Consider the following 14,205-nt stretch of genomic DNA (forward strand, 5'->3'; position numbering starts at 1 on the left):
TGTTTCATAATCCTCAAAATATATTCAATATCTTGTGTTTGATTTTAAATTACTTTTAAATAACACTGTTTGCATTTTGGCAATGCAAATAAATCAATTAAAGCTCATCCTGATAAAACCAATCTCAAGGAAATACACAAACTTAATTGAATTTCAAAATTCCTATAAATCTTATTACATTTCTTATAAAGGTCCAAATTAAAATTCTTTACAGGATAAAATTAGATTTAGAAAAATGAATGTAGTCCAAATGAAAAGCGCAAACTTTATTGACTTATTTTATAATTTATTTATATAAATTCGTTCTTCTGTGTTTCTTTATTTAATCAGATTGTTTCAGTTTTATAATGTAACATTGTAGTGCAGCTATTTTATAAAATATTAGTTGCTTCAGTCCTAGCTTCTAGGGAAGGGTGGAGAAGGTCAGGAAAATGTCCCCTTCCTTACCACCTGTGAAAAATACAACGAATTTCTGAAATCTTTAGCTCCAGACAAAGAAATACTTACTACTTATTATATCATAGGATTAAACATTAAATGCCCTAAAACTTTTTTGTTTCATGAAAAAGAAATTGTTATATTACAAAAAAAAATTATTAAAACGTACTGATTGATATATTACTATACTAAAAGTTTAAACTAAAGATTTTTTTAAATCGAGAAGAAAATATTTCACAAACTTTAAAATAATTTTCTTAATCTCTACAAGTTTTTTTGCTGGTAGTTTCCCTCAAAGCACCATATAAAGCATAGAAACTCCCTCTACCTTTTAAAAAGAAATTAAGAACTAGGCGAAGGGGTAAAATAGGTGTTTTTTATTACTTTAGTTTAGGTAAGTTAGGTTATTATGATTACTAGGTATAATAGCTGCAAAAGGGTTAGGGCCCCCCTTAGAAGATTTAGGGATTAGGGGATTGTCAATTTATTTAAAACAAGGGGTTGGGGGAGCCAGTGCTCGATTGGCACTTTGAGATAAAGCATATTTTTTTTATAATCCGGTGAATGAAAATTTGTTGGATACTCTTACATAAAAAGATATTAATTTTTTGACCAGAGGGTAAATATTAATTTTGTCTACATCAAATTCTTTCCATTTTTTCACATTTATTAAATGTACTATGATTATTTTCTTAGTTTTTTAGTATATCTCTAAATAAGATTTGTAAAACTAATCCTATAAGTAGTTGTTTCTATATCCACTACATGGTCTATCTCCAAGCTCTTTTTTTATGGGGAATAAAATAAAAATCTATTGAGGTTAAGTATAGATATATTAATAAAATACTACTGCACCCTCAAATTCGTTTGAAAGGGGTTAACACACCTTTACCCCCCCCCCCCCCCCCCCCCCCCGATCTCACTTCGACTTCCTTGTTTTCCTTCTTCCCAAAATAATGATACTAGTCAAAAGTAAGGTAGAGCAAACAAGCGAAATAAATCTAAAATTATATTTGGGGGGCAGATGTAAAGGTCGTCAATTCTACTATTTGTTGCCCCCCAACGACAGCTGGAAATCACGTATAGGTTTCGTGATTTTTTTCGAATTAATTTCATTATTGTTATAAGCTGGATACCAATATGGTTTATTTTCACTAAAACTTTTTTTTCAGTGATATAACACTGCAAGACGATGATGATGAACGTGAGATGAGTCCTGACGATGTAGAGATCAGTGAGGTTGCAGAGGACACGGAGGAGACCTGTGTCCTGCATCCTCTGCACGCCAGGTGGACCAGCAACCATACTGTAGAGACAAACCTGGACACACTCAGCTCAGATGATCTGGTGTAAAACTAGTTGACAGTAGTTTATAATTGTAAATATAAAAATTTCAAGTTAAACAGATTATTGACATGATTGAAGTTAGTTGACAGAATCGTGGAATTCAGCCATCCACAACTATGACCACTGAAACCGTTGCAAATATATATGTATATACATTAAGAACTTCTTGAAGAAGAATATCAATAAAGGAATCTTTATAAAGATTTTAGATCTGGTTTAAATTCAGATGTATTACAAATAAATTGCACTGACCAATAAGAAAATAGAAAGTAGATTAATTTCTAAACATCTTCATTGAAAATAAAATATGTTCTAATTTTATGACACAACCTTAAATGAAAATAATAGTATGTTTGTCTGTCTGTATCAGAAAGATATCACAGACCGCTAAACTGACATGTTTCTCCTTTGCAGGGACCGTCCTGGGAATGAATTTATATTTTTTGGAGGGGGGGGGGGGTTCCCCTCTTCACCATTTTATTTGAGAACTTGAATTTAAATTGTTGTAATTATCTATCATCTCCTGAAATGTGTCTCTAGAAGCATTAAATGGCGTAGCCGCTAGTTCTTAAATGAAGGAGATAACTATAAATAAAATCGTCCATTTCTTAAATTGTAAAAATTAACCTTTTACTTTCTGCTAATTTTTTTTTTTAATGTAGGCTCACAAAAAATTAACAATGAAATAAAAACATAAAATTGTGATAAAATAAATGTTTCTTGTCAATTTTAGGTTGTAATATATTTATTATTTAAATATTAGTTCATTAGTTCATTATCATAATATATTTTTTTTTAAGGAAAGTTTAATAGATTATCTTTTTTATAATACATTAACAATTAAATATATAAAATATACCTACAATTGTAGAATAAAGGTTTAAATTTTTTCAAAGTATTATTAAATATTTTGAGAACAATTACTTTTTTAAAAAGACAAAGTTTCTTGAAAAAATATTGAACTTATGAATAATTTTCATTTGAATGCCAAAATATAATTTGCACTTTAGATGTAAAAATAGTTTTTATAATTATAGACGCTTGAAATCATTAATTTTAAGGGTGGGGTTGATAACTGGATGTAAATTCAAAAGTACAGTAGACTACTCTAGTATCTAGAGATAGATTTATGTTTTCATTATATCTTTTTAAGTATGTATCAGTAGTTGATTTGTGACAAAAGTTTGTTGATTGCAATGTTTATGGGCGGGCATTTGAAGTAAGAGGGCCAAAATTAAATCTTGAAATGTAATAAATTTATTCAGATAATGTTTAATATTAACATAAAATAATGAGTCCTTATAATTGAAATTTAAATAAGGTTTTGGTACACCTAGTTAATATTCTATAACAAATAAAAATATTTAAAAAGAACATGAAAATATTTACTTTAACTAGACTTCGTTACTCTGCTTGTTTTTGCTTTATAGGATGTTCCTAAACGTAATAACTAGTTTGAGATCTTTAAAATAATAAAATGCACCTTTTATAAAAGACCAAAGATAAATATATTGCAATTATATTTTGTAATTTTCTTATTAAATCTACTCTTAGTTAGTTTAAAGCTCAAAATTAACGTACAAATTTTACTTCTTTCATTGTAACTTAAACAAAAGCTTGAACGTTCAATTAAATTTTTAAATCCTATTATCTTATTTTCAAATTATTTTATTATGTAATTGTACTAATTCATAGTTAGCTTTTAGCTTAAGAATGTTATAATATTAATATATTATTTATTTAAGAGCTTTCATTATTATTTTTATAAATAGAAATTTCATAATATAAACAAAATATATCTAGCTAGCTATTTCATTACAAAAATATTAAATTATTTTAGTACAAAAAAAGCTTATTTATTTAAGTATTACAAAAAATCAAAATAATCAAGTACAACTTTATTTAGTGTCATACCGTTGTAAATAATTTTAATTATTGTTGTGATAATTGTAAATAATTAAAAATTATGATAAATATGATTATATAAAGTTCTCAGTATTAGTCAATGTGATATTACATGTATTTTTGGATGGATATATATTTTCAGATAGATAATAATTGAATTATAAATAAAGCTATGGCATCCAGGAACGGGTGGACAAGTTTAAGTGAGGAAGCTTTGGATTCTCAGAACAGGTAGAGAACTGCAAAGGAAGGGATGAAGGGAGTTGACATTGGACTATAAATTACCCTGAATATTAAGGGGTGAATTGAATATTCTGCACAAGTTTCATTTTTTCCCAGGATGAAAATATTTTATTCCTCCCCCTCCCAGGGTGCGTGGGGGATAATAATAGGGGAAAAAATGGAGAAATTTTTCAGAAATCTTTATTTCACTCACATTTCCCCCCTTTCCCTCCTTTCAACCCCCCCCCCCCTCTTTTCAGCCGGGGATACAATACAGAATATACACCCTGGAATAAGTCTGTCTTTATTGTCTAATGTCTAATTCCTGAATAATAATATCCATGTACAAAGGTGATGGTATATTTACTAACAGCTACTGAATACATAAAGTATCATTTTTAACACATTATCAATAATCAAGTCTTGGTATAAATAAACGTATAAATCTCAGTTATATTAAATAAATGGCAATCTGTAACAATTAAAAAATATTGCTTTTTTATTGAAAGAAATATTAACAACATGACCTCATAATGGCAAAATATCACTTTTAGTTTTATAATGAGTAAGTTCTTATAAAATGCATAATAAAATCTGCATTTAAGCCGGACTAAAAGGGTGAGTTATTTCTTTAAGGTTATATTAATAAACATTCTTCAATAAAATTGAGTTAAAAATGATTTTATAAGATATTCGCCTAAATGAATGTTTTCGGCATTTAATGGGTAGAATACATATTCTCAACACCTCCCTTAATCCCAGGCTCCTATGAGGAGTGAGTCATTCATTACGATGACTTATGGGACACCTGCCATATTCGAAACCGGCGAGGTTGAGGTAATAACGAGGAGCTCTCATGCGACAGTGTGTCAAGTCATAATGTACTTGAACGTGGATCTTAAGCTGGCCCTAGTCCTAGTGACTATTCAAGTGTCTCGTTCTACTCCAGGAGTCTTAGGTCCAAACTCTAATAAACTATAACTAATCAATTGAAACATATTGTAAAGAAATGTGACAGTTTTTTAAGTACCATAAAATCTCAGAATTTTGAGTACTCTTTTTCATTTTAAGTAAGAAATATGGTGAATTTTCTAACTTTTGGGTGAATATCCCTAAGATTTAACAATTTAAGTTTTCTAATAACCAACCCACCTACCCTCTACTCATTGCACTTTGCATTTCAAGAAAAAAGTTGAAAGTTGAAACATTGTTATTAATCTGAACTATAGCAGTTAAAGCTTGAATAGGATTTTGATTTAAAAGTATTAATTGAACTTGGAGACGTAGATAGTAACTTTCATATCTTAAACCATATCTTAATTTACTTCAGGCAAATTTTTTAAACAGCTTATTAACTTTTACGAGATCGTAGAGCAGGTCCTTTCTCTCTTTACGGGCGGTAGTTTATCTAATCTTGTCTTGGGTTTTATATTCCTAGCAACGAATTTTTCAGTATGACTTCGAGAACGATAAGGGCGGGGGGGGGGGGGGGGGGGTTAATGCAACCATCTCGTAATGAATGATTAAATGGCACTTAGAATTCGAATTTCGAAATGAAATTTTTCATGAGTAATCCTTGGTAGGTCTATTTTCCCTAAATCTAACAAAAAGTTGGTAAAGTAACGGCTGGCGGCCCAGCCGTTTAGCCGTTTTTTGCCTATTTTCAGGGCAAATTCATCTTTAATTACGTAGGAATCAACTTTCTAAAACACATTTTTGGTTTAATTCATGCTAAATGATAGCAATAACTATTTTTTGGAGATAGGTTTCGTGACTAATTTGCTCTTAAAGATAGCCCAAAAAATGACAAAACGGCTGAACCGCCAGCTGTTAGCCGTTACTTTTCCAACTTTTTGTTCGATTAAGGGAAAATAGACCTACCAAGGATTATTCATGCAAAGTTTCAGATCGAAATTCGAATTCTAAGTGCCATTTAATCATTAATTACGAGATTGTTGCAATAGCCCCCCCCCCCCCCCCTACCGCTTAATTAAAACCAGTTCTAAGTAAAACTGAAAAATCATGTATCATCGTATTTTAGACAATTTTCTGCCTTATACCAGTATGTTAGCCCCTCATGGAAAACAAAACTGGAATTATTTTTTTATTTTGCCATCCGCGGAAAGGAGTTTTTCTTTAAACCAATCAAAAGGGGACTATCCACGAACAAGAGCAAGTGATTCTAAGCACCTTCCAGCATTGATCCATAGTATTTTTTTAGTGAACATGCTAGGTTTATGTTTAATATTTGGTTTATCGACTAAAAGTTAGGTTTCACCATGGTTTTATATGAAAAAAACTTTAAAATGTAAAGCATTTTTTAAAGCAATATCATCAAATGCTTTGTTGAGTTCAAAGGACAAAATAAAATAACACGGCAGAAAATGTTGTAAATTGCAAGAGTTCATTAACCCTTTTTCTAAATATATATTTTAAATCACAATAATATACTTTTGTGTCAAAGCCTTTAAACAGTTTGAACTCATCAAAACATTTGATGATATTGCACCAAACAATGCTTAACATTTCAAAGTTTTTTTTTCATATAAAACCATGGTGAAACCTAACTTTTTAGTCGATAAAGCAAATATTAAACATAAACCTAGTATATTTACTAAAAAAATACTATGGATCAATGCTGGAAGGTGCTTAGAATCCCTTGCTCTTGTTCGTGGATATTTCCCTTTAAAAAGTCATTTATTACATAGGTAAAAATATTACGTATTTACCGCATCCTATTATACCTAATATAATAGGATGCGGTAAATACGTAATATTTTTACCTATGTAATAAATGACTTTTTAAATTTTGATTGGTTTAAAGAAAAACTTGAATTTAAAACAAAAAATGTATGATCTCTCATTTAATAAAGGTTTATTTCTACGAAAAATATACAAGAGATTAATATAAAGAGAGGGGTAGGTTTCTGGTAAAATCCGTAAAGGTTATGTGTTATAAGTAAAGAACAGTAGTAGAACGATAAAAATTTATGTTAACTTTTTTTAAAAAAATTTTGTCTATAGTTCTTTTCAATAAGAAATACACATATTTAGTGAATATTATCGTTCTACTACTATTTTTAAGCCTTAAAACACACACCTTTACGGATTCTACCAGAAACCTACCCCTTTCTTATTCTTAAATAAGATTGAGGAAAATAGTTGGATGAAAAATGAAGCTTAATATAAATATAAAATAAAAACAACTAATTAGGATTAAGGAAAAAAAAGTCTCTTTAAAAGGCAAAAGAATTAAGCAAATGCAATAAAAAACAAATCAGCCCTCAAGTCTTACAGATAGGCTTTACAAATATAGCACAGAAAGTTTACAATGGACATGATAACAACTTGAAATAAAGAGTGGTCTTGCTACAAACATTCTATTCTGAGACTAGTTTCTATACTGTTCTGCTAAGAAAATTATCCAATCAAGCGACTTGATGAATATAATTTGTTTAAATCTGTCAGATGTGGTTCACTTTCACGCAAATAAGGATAAGAAAATATAGTGTTTATGGAGTTTAGAATGCATGGCGTTTTCCCTGAGAGTTTTTTGTTGAACACGGACCCACTTATTTTGAAACAAAACTGAAAATAAGTTGGTTAGTTTTTCGTCTGTTTGTTTATTATTCTAGGTTAGGTCTTATTGTTTACTGGGTGCCCTGTAGGTTTAGGGCATCATAGGTATGGGCTCCAATGGAATATGGCCTTCTGCAGGGGTTAGACATAGGGAAAAAATAACGCTGCCCCACACCTATTTTTTTTAAAGAGGTCCGTGTGGGGGGTTAAGCAATAAGCATGTTTCCAATTTTTTTTTAATAAAATTATTCCAACATTCTTGTTTAAATATAAAAACGAGAAATCAGTGTAAATGAGGACAAGAGCCGTCTTCTATAAAAGTTTATTAAAGGAAAATTACTTTTTATTACAGAAATTTCTTTTTAACCTTAGATCTGGGAGGGGACAATAGGCTGTTTATTACACTGGTCCCCAAAGATATAAATAACGTTTTCTTATTCGTTTGCTTAATAACGTTGGGGACTTTTATGAATTTTGATTGATTGATTAATTAAGTTGAGTGTCCAAACATTTCAACCAAAACTATATCAGCCATTGTCTTATGCCTTTAGATCCATGACCTTTAATATATACCTAATTTCTTTTTTTTGTAGGGAATACCATGAACGTCTTTCAGATAAAGCAGCATTTCTTAAATCTTTAGCTTTTGAAATAGGTAAGTTTTGAAATTGTATACGTTTGGGTAGGTATATTGATTTTGAAATAAAAGTTCTTGGAGTTAATTATACCCAGATGGTAGTAATATTTTTATTTAGAAAAGGCATAAGTTTTCGTAAGAACTTGTTAATTTTGTATTGTATTATTATAGAAAGTGAAGCTAAAGACCACCACAGGTTGTTGGATGATGTTGGTGGCGATTTTGACAGCAGTTCAGGTAAACAAAACAGGACAACGCAGTCCCCTTGATCCTATATTGATCTTGTAATCAGGGTTTTTGGCTTTTTCCTAAAAGATGCTAGCGATCACAGAACCCTCTCCATATATTTATCAGTTAAATTAAAAATTAGATGGGGGGGGGGGGGGGGTGTTTATTTATTTTCTTTACGTCTAACTCCTTGACTGCGGCTACCCTGTACCAAATATAACCTAACTTAACCTGTAGTTAAACACTAAAAACAATCTCCCCCTCCCATCTAATTTTCAATTGACTTTTTAAATGAGGGGTCTGTAATCGAACAGGCAATTCAAGGAGGTTTTAGTGTTTTAGAAAATGTGGGATTGAAAAAGAAAAAAATATCGCCGTGTTGATTTTGGGAGTGTAAAGTTTACACTGTAAACGTTAGTCAAATTCTTTTTTCCTTAAATATATTTTTACTTTACCTTGTTCAAAATATACTCTAGACATAAGATATAGAGATTGATATTGTTTGTTCATTTTACCATAAAGTTTAAAAACTTCAGGATAACTTTCCTGGTCTGATTTGTATTTTTTGTTAGGTTTGCTTGGAAGCACGCTTGGTAGAGTTCAGAAACTTTTGGGCTCGGGTAAAACAAACAGACAGGAACATTTACCTTTTTCTTTCATTCATTTTTTTAGGTGCGCAGCTACTCTTAAAATAGTATGTCGCACGTCCGTATGTTCCGTCACACAGAACTACTTAAGCCAAGCCATTTGCTACTTCGCTATTAAAAAGCTTTAAAAAATAAGATCATGTGAATTATTTTTAAACTAGTGGCTGCGCGCCTAGTATCTAGGGGATATATGGATTCAAAGGGGTATATAATTGGCAGATAAATAGCCTGATGGCATTGCAGGATCTAAGTGTTGCTTCCCTAAAAAGAGAAGTCCCATCAGTTCAGTAGTTATTGAGATCTTAAGCTTCAGACATTAACAAAACCCTACTTCTTTATGTAATAGTTCACTTTATTACCTTGTTTTAAAATTTTGTCATTTTTGTTGTTCCACTTCTTATTGCTAAAATCCTCCTTGATCGTTGCATAAACCAAACGTATGAGTTATGAAACTTTAAAATACCTAGGTACCTACTTTATTTATAAGTGCTACTTAATAGTATTATTTTTGCAATTAAAGCGCCAAAAATATTAATAAAGCATTAGTAAAACCGTATTCAACATTTTTTGTCATTGGGTAGTGTGTACTTATTTATTGAAATGGCGAAAATTCTCTTTAGGTATTTAATGTCGTTTTTTCTTTTTATTGTTTAATGAAATTACCTATTTAATATTGTTTTCAATAAATCCAAAAATTATCATGTTTTAAATGGATTGGACAAATGGACTTTCTGGTATTGATAATTGATTTAATACGCTTCCTTATTTGTGCCTTACACAGGAATTAACATTAAGAGTTACTTGTCAAAGTCGTACGGACGGACAGAACCAAAATGTAGTAAAGCTTCGCCTTTAAAAAAGACCTTTTTCTATATAGAAAATCCTATTACATAAGAACTTGTTTTATAACATTATAGGTAGAAAATAGATTTGTCAAATATAATTTTGTCAATTATCATCAGAAAAATAGCAAATATGTTTTTGGAGGACATTTTACATTTAGTTTCACTTTTAATAATATTTGACATGTTATCAAGTGTATTAAAGAATAATCACAACTTCCATAAAAGCGAACCTCAAAATCAACCCAATTATTTTAAATTTAATAATAAAGAATCTTTTGGAATAAGACAATAAACGTTAAATTGATCTATACTCACAATTATTTGAAGCAAAATTACCCCTTATGTAGAATAAAATTATTTGTGTAATTAAGAGATTTTGTGAATAAAATATTTTTTTAGGTCAAGGGGGGGGGGGGGAAGTTCTGACACATTTGCGTAAACGGTGAGTATAGGCTTTATCTTTGGTCTGAGAGGATAGGTTATTAGGGATAAAATCATTCTTATATGATGAATTTCCCCCAGATTTAAGATTTTTTGGATAGGCCTCCAGGTTCCGGAGCTCCAGGCCTCCAGGCGGTCTCTGGACAGGTAAAAAAATAAAAAAATTCTTATTTGAACAGTTAGAGGTAAGTTTATAAAACAATATAATCTTCTTTTTATATATTATTCATATATTTGAAGAAAAAATTACAATCGGCCTCCAGGTTCAGGTGCTGCAGGCCTCCAGGTGGCCTCTGGACAGGTAAAAAATCCAAATTTCTTATTTGAACAGTTAGAGGTAAGTTTATAAACAACAAAAGCTTCTTTTTATATATTATTTATATATTTGAAGAAAAAATTACAATCGGCCTCCAGGTTCAGTTGCTGCAGGCCTCCAGGTGGCCTCTGGACAGGTAAAAAATTAAAAATTTCTTATTTGAACAGTTAGAGGCAAGTTTATAAAACAACATAAGCTTCTTTATATATATTATTCATATATTTGAAGAAAAAATTACATTCAGCCTCCAGGTTCAGGTGCTGCAGGCCTCCAGGTGGCCTCTGGACAGGTAAAAAATCAACATTTCTTATTTGAACAGTTAGAGGTAAGTTTATAAAACAACATAAACTTCTTTTTATATATTATTTATATATTAGTAAAAAAAATTACAATCGGCCTCCAGGTTCAGGTGCTGCAGGCCTCCAGGTGGCCTCTTGACAGGTAAAAAATCCAAATTTCGTATTTAAACAGTTAGAGGTAAGTTTATAAAACAACATAAGCTTCTTTATATATATTATTCATATATTTGAAGAAAAAGTTACAATCGGCCTCCAGGTTCAGATCCTGCAGGCCTCCAGGTGGCCTCTGGACAGGTAAAAAGTCCAAATTTCGTATTTAAACAGTTAAAGGTAAGTTTATATAACAACATAAACTTCTTTTAATATATTATTTACATGTTTGAAGAAAAAATTATAATCAGCCTCCAGGTTCAGGTGCTGCAGGCCTCCAGGTGGCCTCTGGACAGGTAAAAATCAAAATTTCTTATTTGAACAGTTAGAGGTAAGTTTATAAAACAACATAACCTTCTTTTAATATATTATTTACATATTTGAAGAAAAAATTACAATCGGCCTTCAGGTTCAGGTGCCTCAGGCCTCCATGTGGCCTCTGGACAGGTAAAAAATTAAAATTTCTTATTTGAACAGTTAGAGGTAAGTTTATAAAACAACATAAGCTTTTTTAATATATTATTTATATATTTGAAGAAAAAATTACAATCGGCCTCCAGGTTAAGGTGCTGCAGGCCTCCAGGTGGCCTCTGGACAGGTAAAAAATCCAAATTTCTTATTTAAACAGTTAGAGGTAAGTTTATAAAACAACATAAACTTCTTTTTATATATTATTTATATATTATTTATATATTAGATGAAAAAATTACAATCGGCCTCCAGATTCAGGTGCTGAAGGCCTCCAGGGGGTCTCTGGACAGCTAAAAAAAAATTTAAAAATCTTATTTGAACAGTTAGAGGTCAAGTTTACTTAAAAAACAAAATGAGCTTATTTTTAGATGCTTTAAAGATATTAAAAGAAGCTTATGTTGTTTTATAAACTTACCTCGAACTGATTAAACAAGAAAGGGGTAGTTTCAAGAAATGCATTTGAACTTAATTTAGTGAACCGCATATTTTATCCTGGTTAAATGGTTAAACTACATTTATATGGCATATATTGGAAAAAATTTCAATTTTCTACCACGTAGTTTTTAAATTATCAAGACTTAAAAATCGTCTTTTTAAATTGCATATATCACAAGAAGACAATTTTCAGGTCTTGATATTTTAAAAACTACGTGGTAGAAAATTGAATTCATATCAAATATATGCCATTTAAATGTAGTTTACCCCATTAACTAAGAAAAAATATGCGGTTCACTAAATTAAGTTCAAATGCATTTCGTGAAACTACCCCTTTGGATTTTTTACCTGTCCAGAGGCCACCTGGAGGCCTGCAGCACCTGAACCTGGAAGCCGATTGTAATTTTTTCTTCAAATATATGAATAATATAGTAAAAGAAGGTTACGTTGTTTTATAAACTTACCTCTAACTGTTCAAATAAAAATTTTTGATTTTTTACGTGTCCAGAGGCCACCTGAACCTGGAGGCTGATTGTAATTTTTTCTTCAAATATGTAAATAATATATTAAAAGAAGTTTATGTTGTTTTATAAACTTACCTCTAACTGTTTAAATACAAAATTTGGATTTTTTACCTGTCCAGAGGCCACCTGGAGGCCTGCAGCACCTTAACCTGGAGGCCGATTGTAATTTTTTCTTCAAATATATGAATAATATATATAAAGAAGCTTATGTTGTTTTAGAAACTTACCTCTAACTGTTTAAATAAGAAATGTTGATTTTTTACCTGTCCAGAGGCCACCTGGAGGCCTGCAGCACCTGAACCTGGAGGCCGATTGTAATTTTTTCTTCAAATATATAAATAATATATATAAAGAAGCTTATGTTGTTTTATAAACTTACCTCTAACTGTTCAAATAAAAAATTTTTATTTTTTACCTGTCCAGAGGCCACCTGGAGGCCTGCAGCACCTGAACCTGGAGGCCGATTGTAATTTTTTCTTCAAATATATAAATAATATATAAAAAGAAGCTTATGTTGTTTTATAAACTTACCTCTAACTGTTCAAATAAGAAATTTGGATTTTTTACCTGTCCAGAGGCCACCTGGAGGCCTGCAGCACCTGAACATGGAGGCCGATTGTAATTTTTTCTTCAAATATATGAATAATATATAAAAAGAAGATTATATTGTTTTATAAACTTACCTCTAACTGTTCAAATAAGATTTTTTTATTTTTTTACCTGTCCAGAGACCACCTGGAGGCCTGGAGCTCCGGAACCTGGAGTCCTATCCAAAAAAATCTTAAATCTGGAGGAAATTCATCATATAAGAATGATTTTATCCCTAATAACCTATCCTCTCAGTCCAAAGATAAAGCCTATACTCACCGTTTACGCAAATATGTCAGAACTTTCCCCCCCCCCCCCCTTAATAATATAAGAAAGCTTCTTTATAAAACTATGCGGGATAGTTGAAATTCTCCTCTAAAATAAACCAACGGAATAATTTTCAACAGTCCAAAAATCAAGGACGAACGGACAGACTGGCCCTTAATGTAGAAAAGCCTCAAATAAAAAATTACATAATAGAACATTGTGAGTGAATTATTCTGAAAAAAAATCTGTGAAATACATTTGACACATTTATTACGTTATCTTTTTCTAAAACTCCAAAAATATGTTGTAATAAACACGCCTTTAATGTACCAAGATATTTCTCTCAATTTCAGATCTTACTAACATATTTAAATAAGCCCAAACAGCAAAAAAATCCTCTTGTAATCTTTTACATTTGATACCTTATTATGTAAAGTAGTAAGGTTTTTAGGCTATTCTATATTTATATATTTAGACTTGGGATGGTTTAATGTTATTTTTCCCCTTCGAATACTTCAACGTTAGATACAGAGCAGCTGCAAACATAATTATAAATATTGTTTTAATTTCTTACATAAATACCTATTCATTTTTAATCTTTTCATCAAAGAATATAAATGTTGAAAATAAAGTAAATGTTTTGTCTAGTTGATGTGCTACACAATATTAGTTGTTATATTCTTCTTTGTTCTCCTGTCATATCTCATATCAAAAGTCAGATCCTGAGCAGACCAGTTACAACTAACAAAATATACCTACACAACACTCCAGAAACTAAATATTTATTTCTCTGACACAGATTGGAAAGTTGTATTCAAGTATGGCTACGAATCCGATTTATATCCGCTGGATTTAAACTGGTAAAA

At 30.7% G+C, this 14,205-nt stretch overlaps 2 protein-coding genes across 4 annotated transcripts in view; both read left to right on the top strand.

The window, feature by feature from the left end:
* The window catches only part of LOC145322492 (potassium voltage-gated channel subfamily KQT member 1-like), a 66,805-nt gene extending 64,757 nt beyond the window's left edge, over nucleotides 1-2,048 (top strand). For all 3 annotated transcript variants that reach the window (XM_080164530.1, XM_080164518.1, XM_080164525.1), the window contains exon 16: nucleotides 1,611-2,048. In XM_080164530.1, coding sequence (XP_080020656.1) covers nucleotides 1,611-1,791 — 181 coding nt within the window. In that variant the 3' untranslated portion in view covers nucleotides 1,792-2,048. The remainder of the gene's footprint in view (nucleotides 1-1,610) is intronic.
* Nucleotides 2,049-3,806: 1,758 nt separating this feature from the next.
* Nucleotides 3,807-14,201, top strand: LOC145322517 (BET1-like protein). The gene is made up of 5 exons (XM_080164563.1): nucleotides 3,807-3,921; nucleotides 8,085-8,146; nucleotides 8,300-8,365; nucleotides 8,929-8,991; nucleotides 13,986-14,201. The coding sequence occupies exons 1-5, from the start codon at nucleotides 3,863-3,865 to the stop codon at nucleotides 14,063-14,065; spliced, it is 330 nt and encodes a 109-aa protein (XP_080020689.1). The 5' UTR covers nucleotides 3,807-3,862; the 3' UTR covers nucleotides 14,066-14,201.
* The last annotated feature ends 4 nt before the right edge of the window (nucleotides 14,202-14,205 follow it).

This window comes from Acartia tonsa, chromosome 1 (assembly GCF_053477335.1).
Source record: "Acartia tonsa isolate MP-2025a chromosome 1, ASM5347733v1, whole genome shotgun sequence".
NCBI lineage: Eukaryota > Metazoa > Arthropoda > Copepoda > Calanoida > Acartiidae > Acartia > Acartia tonsa.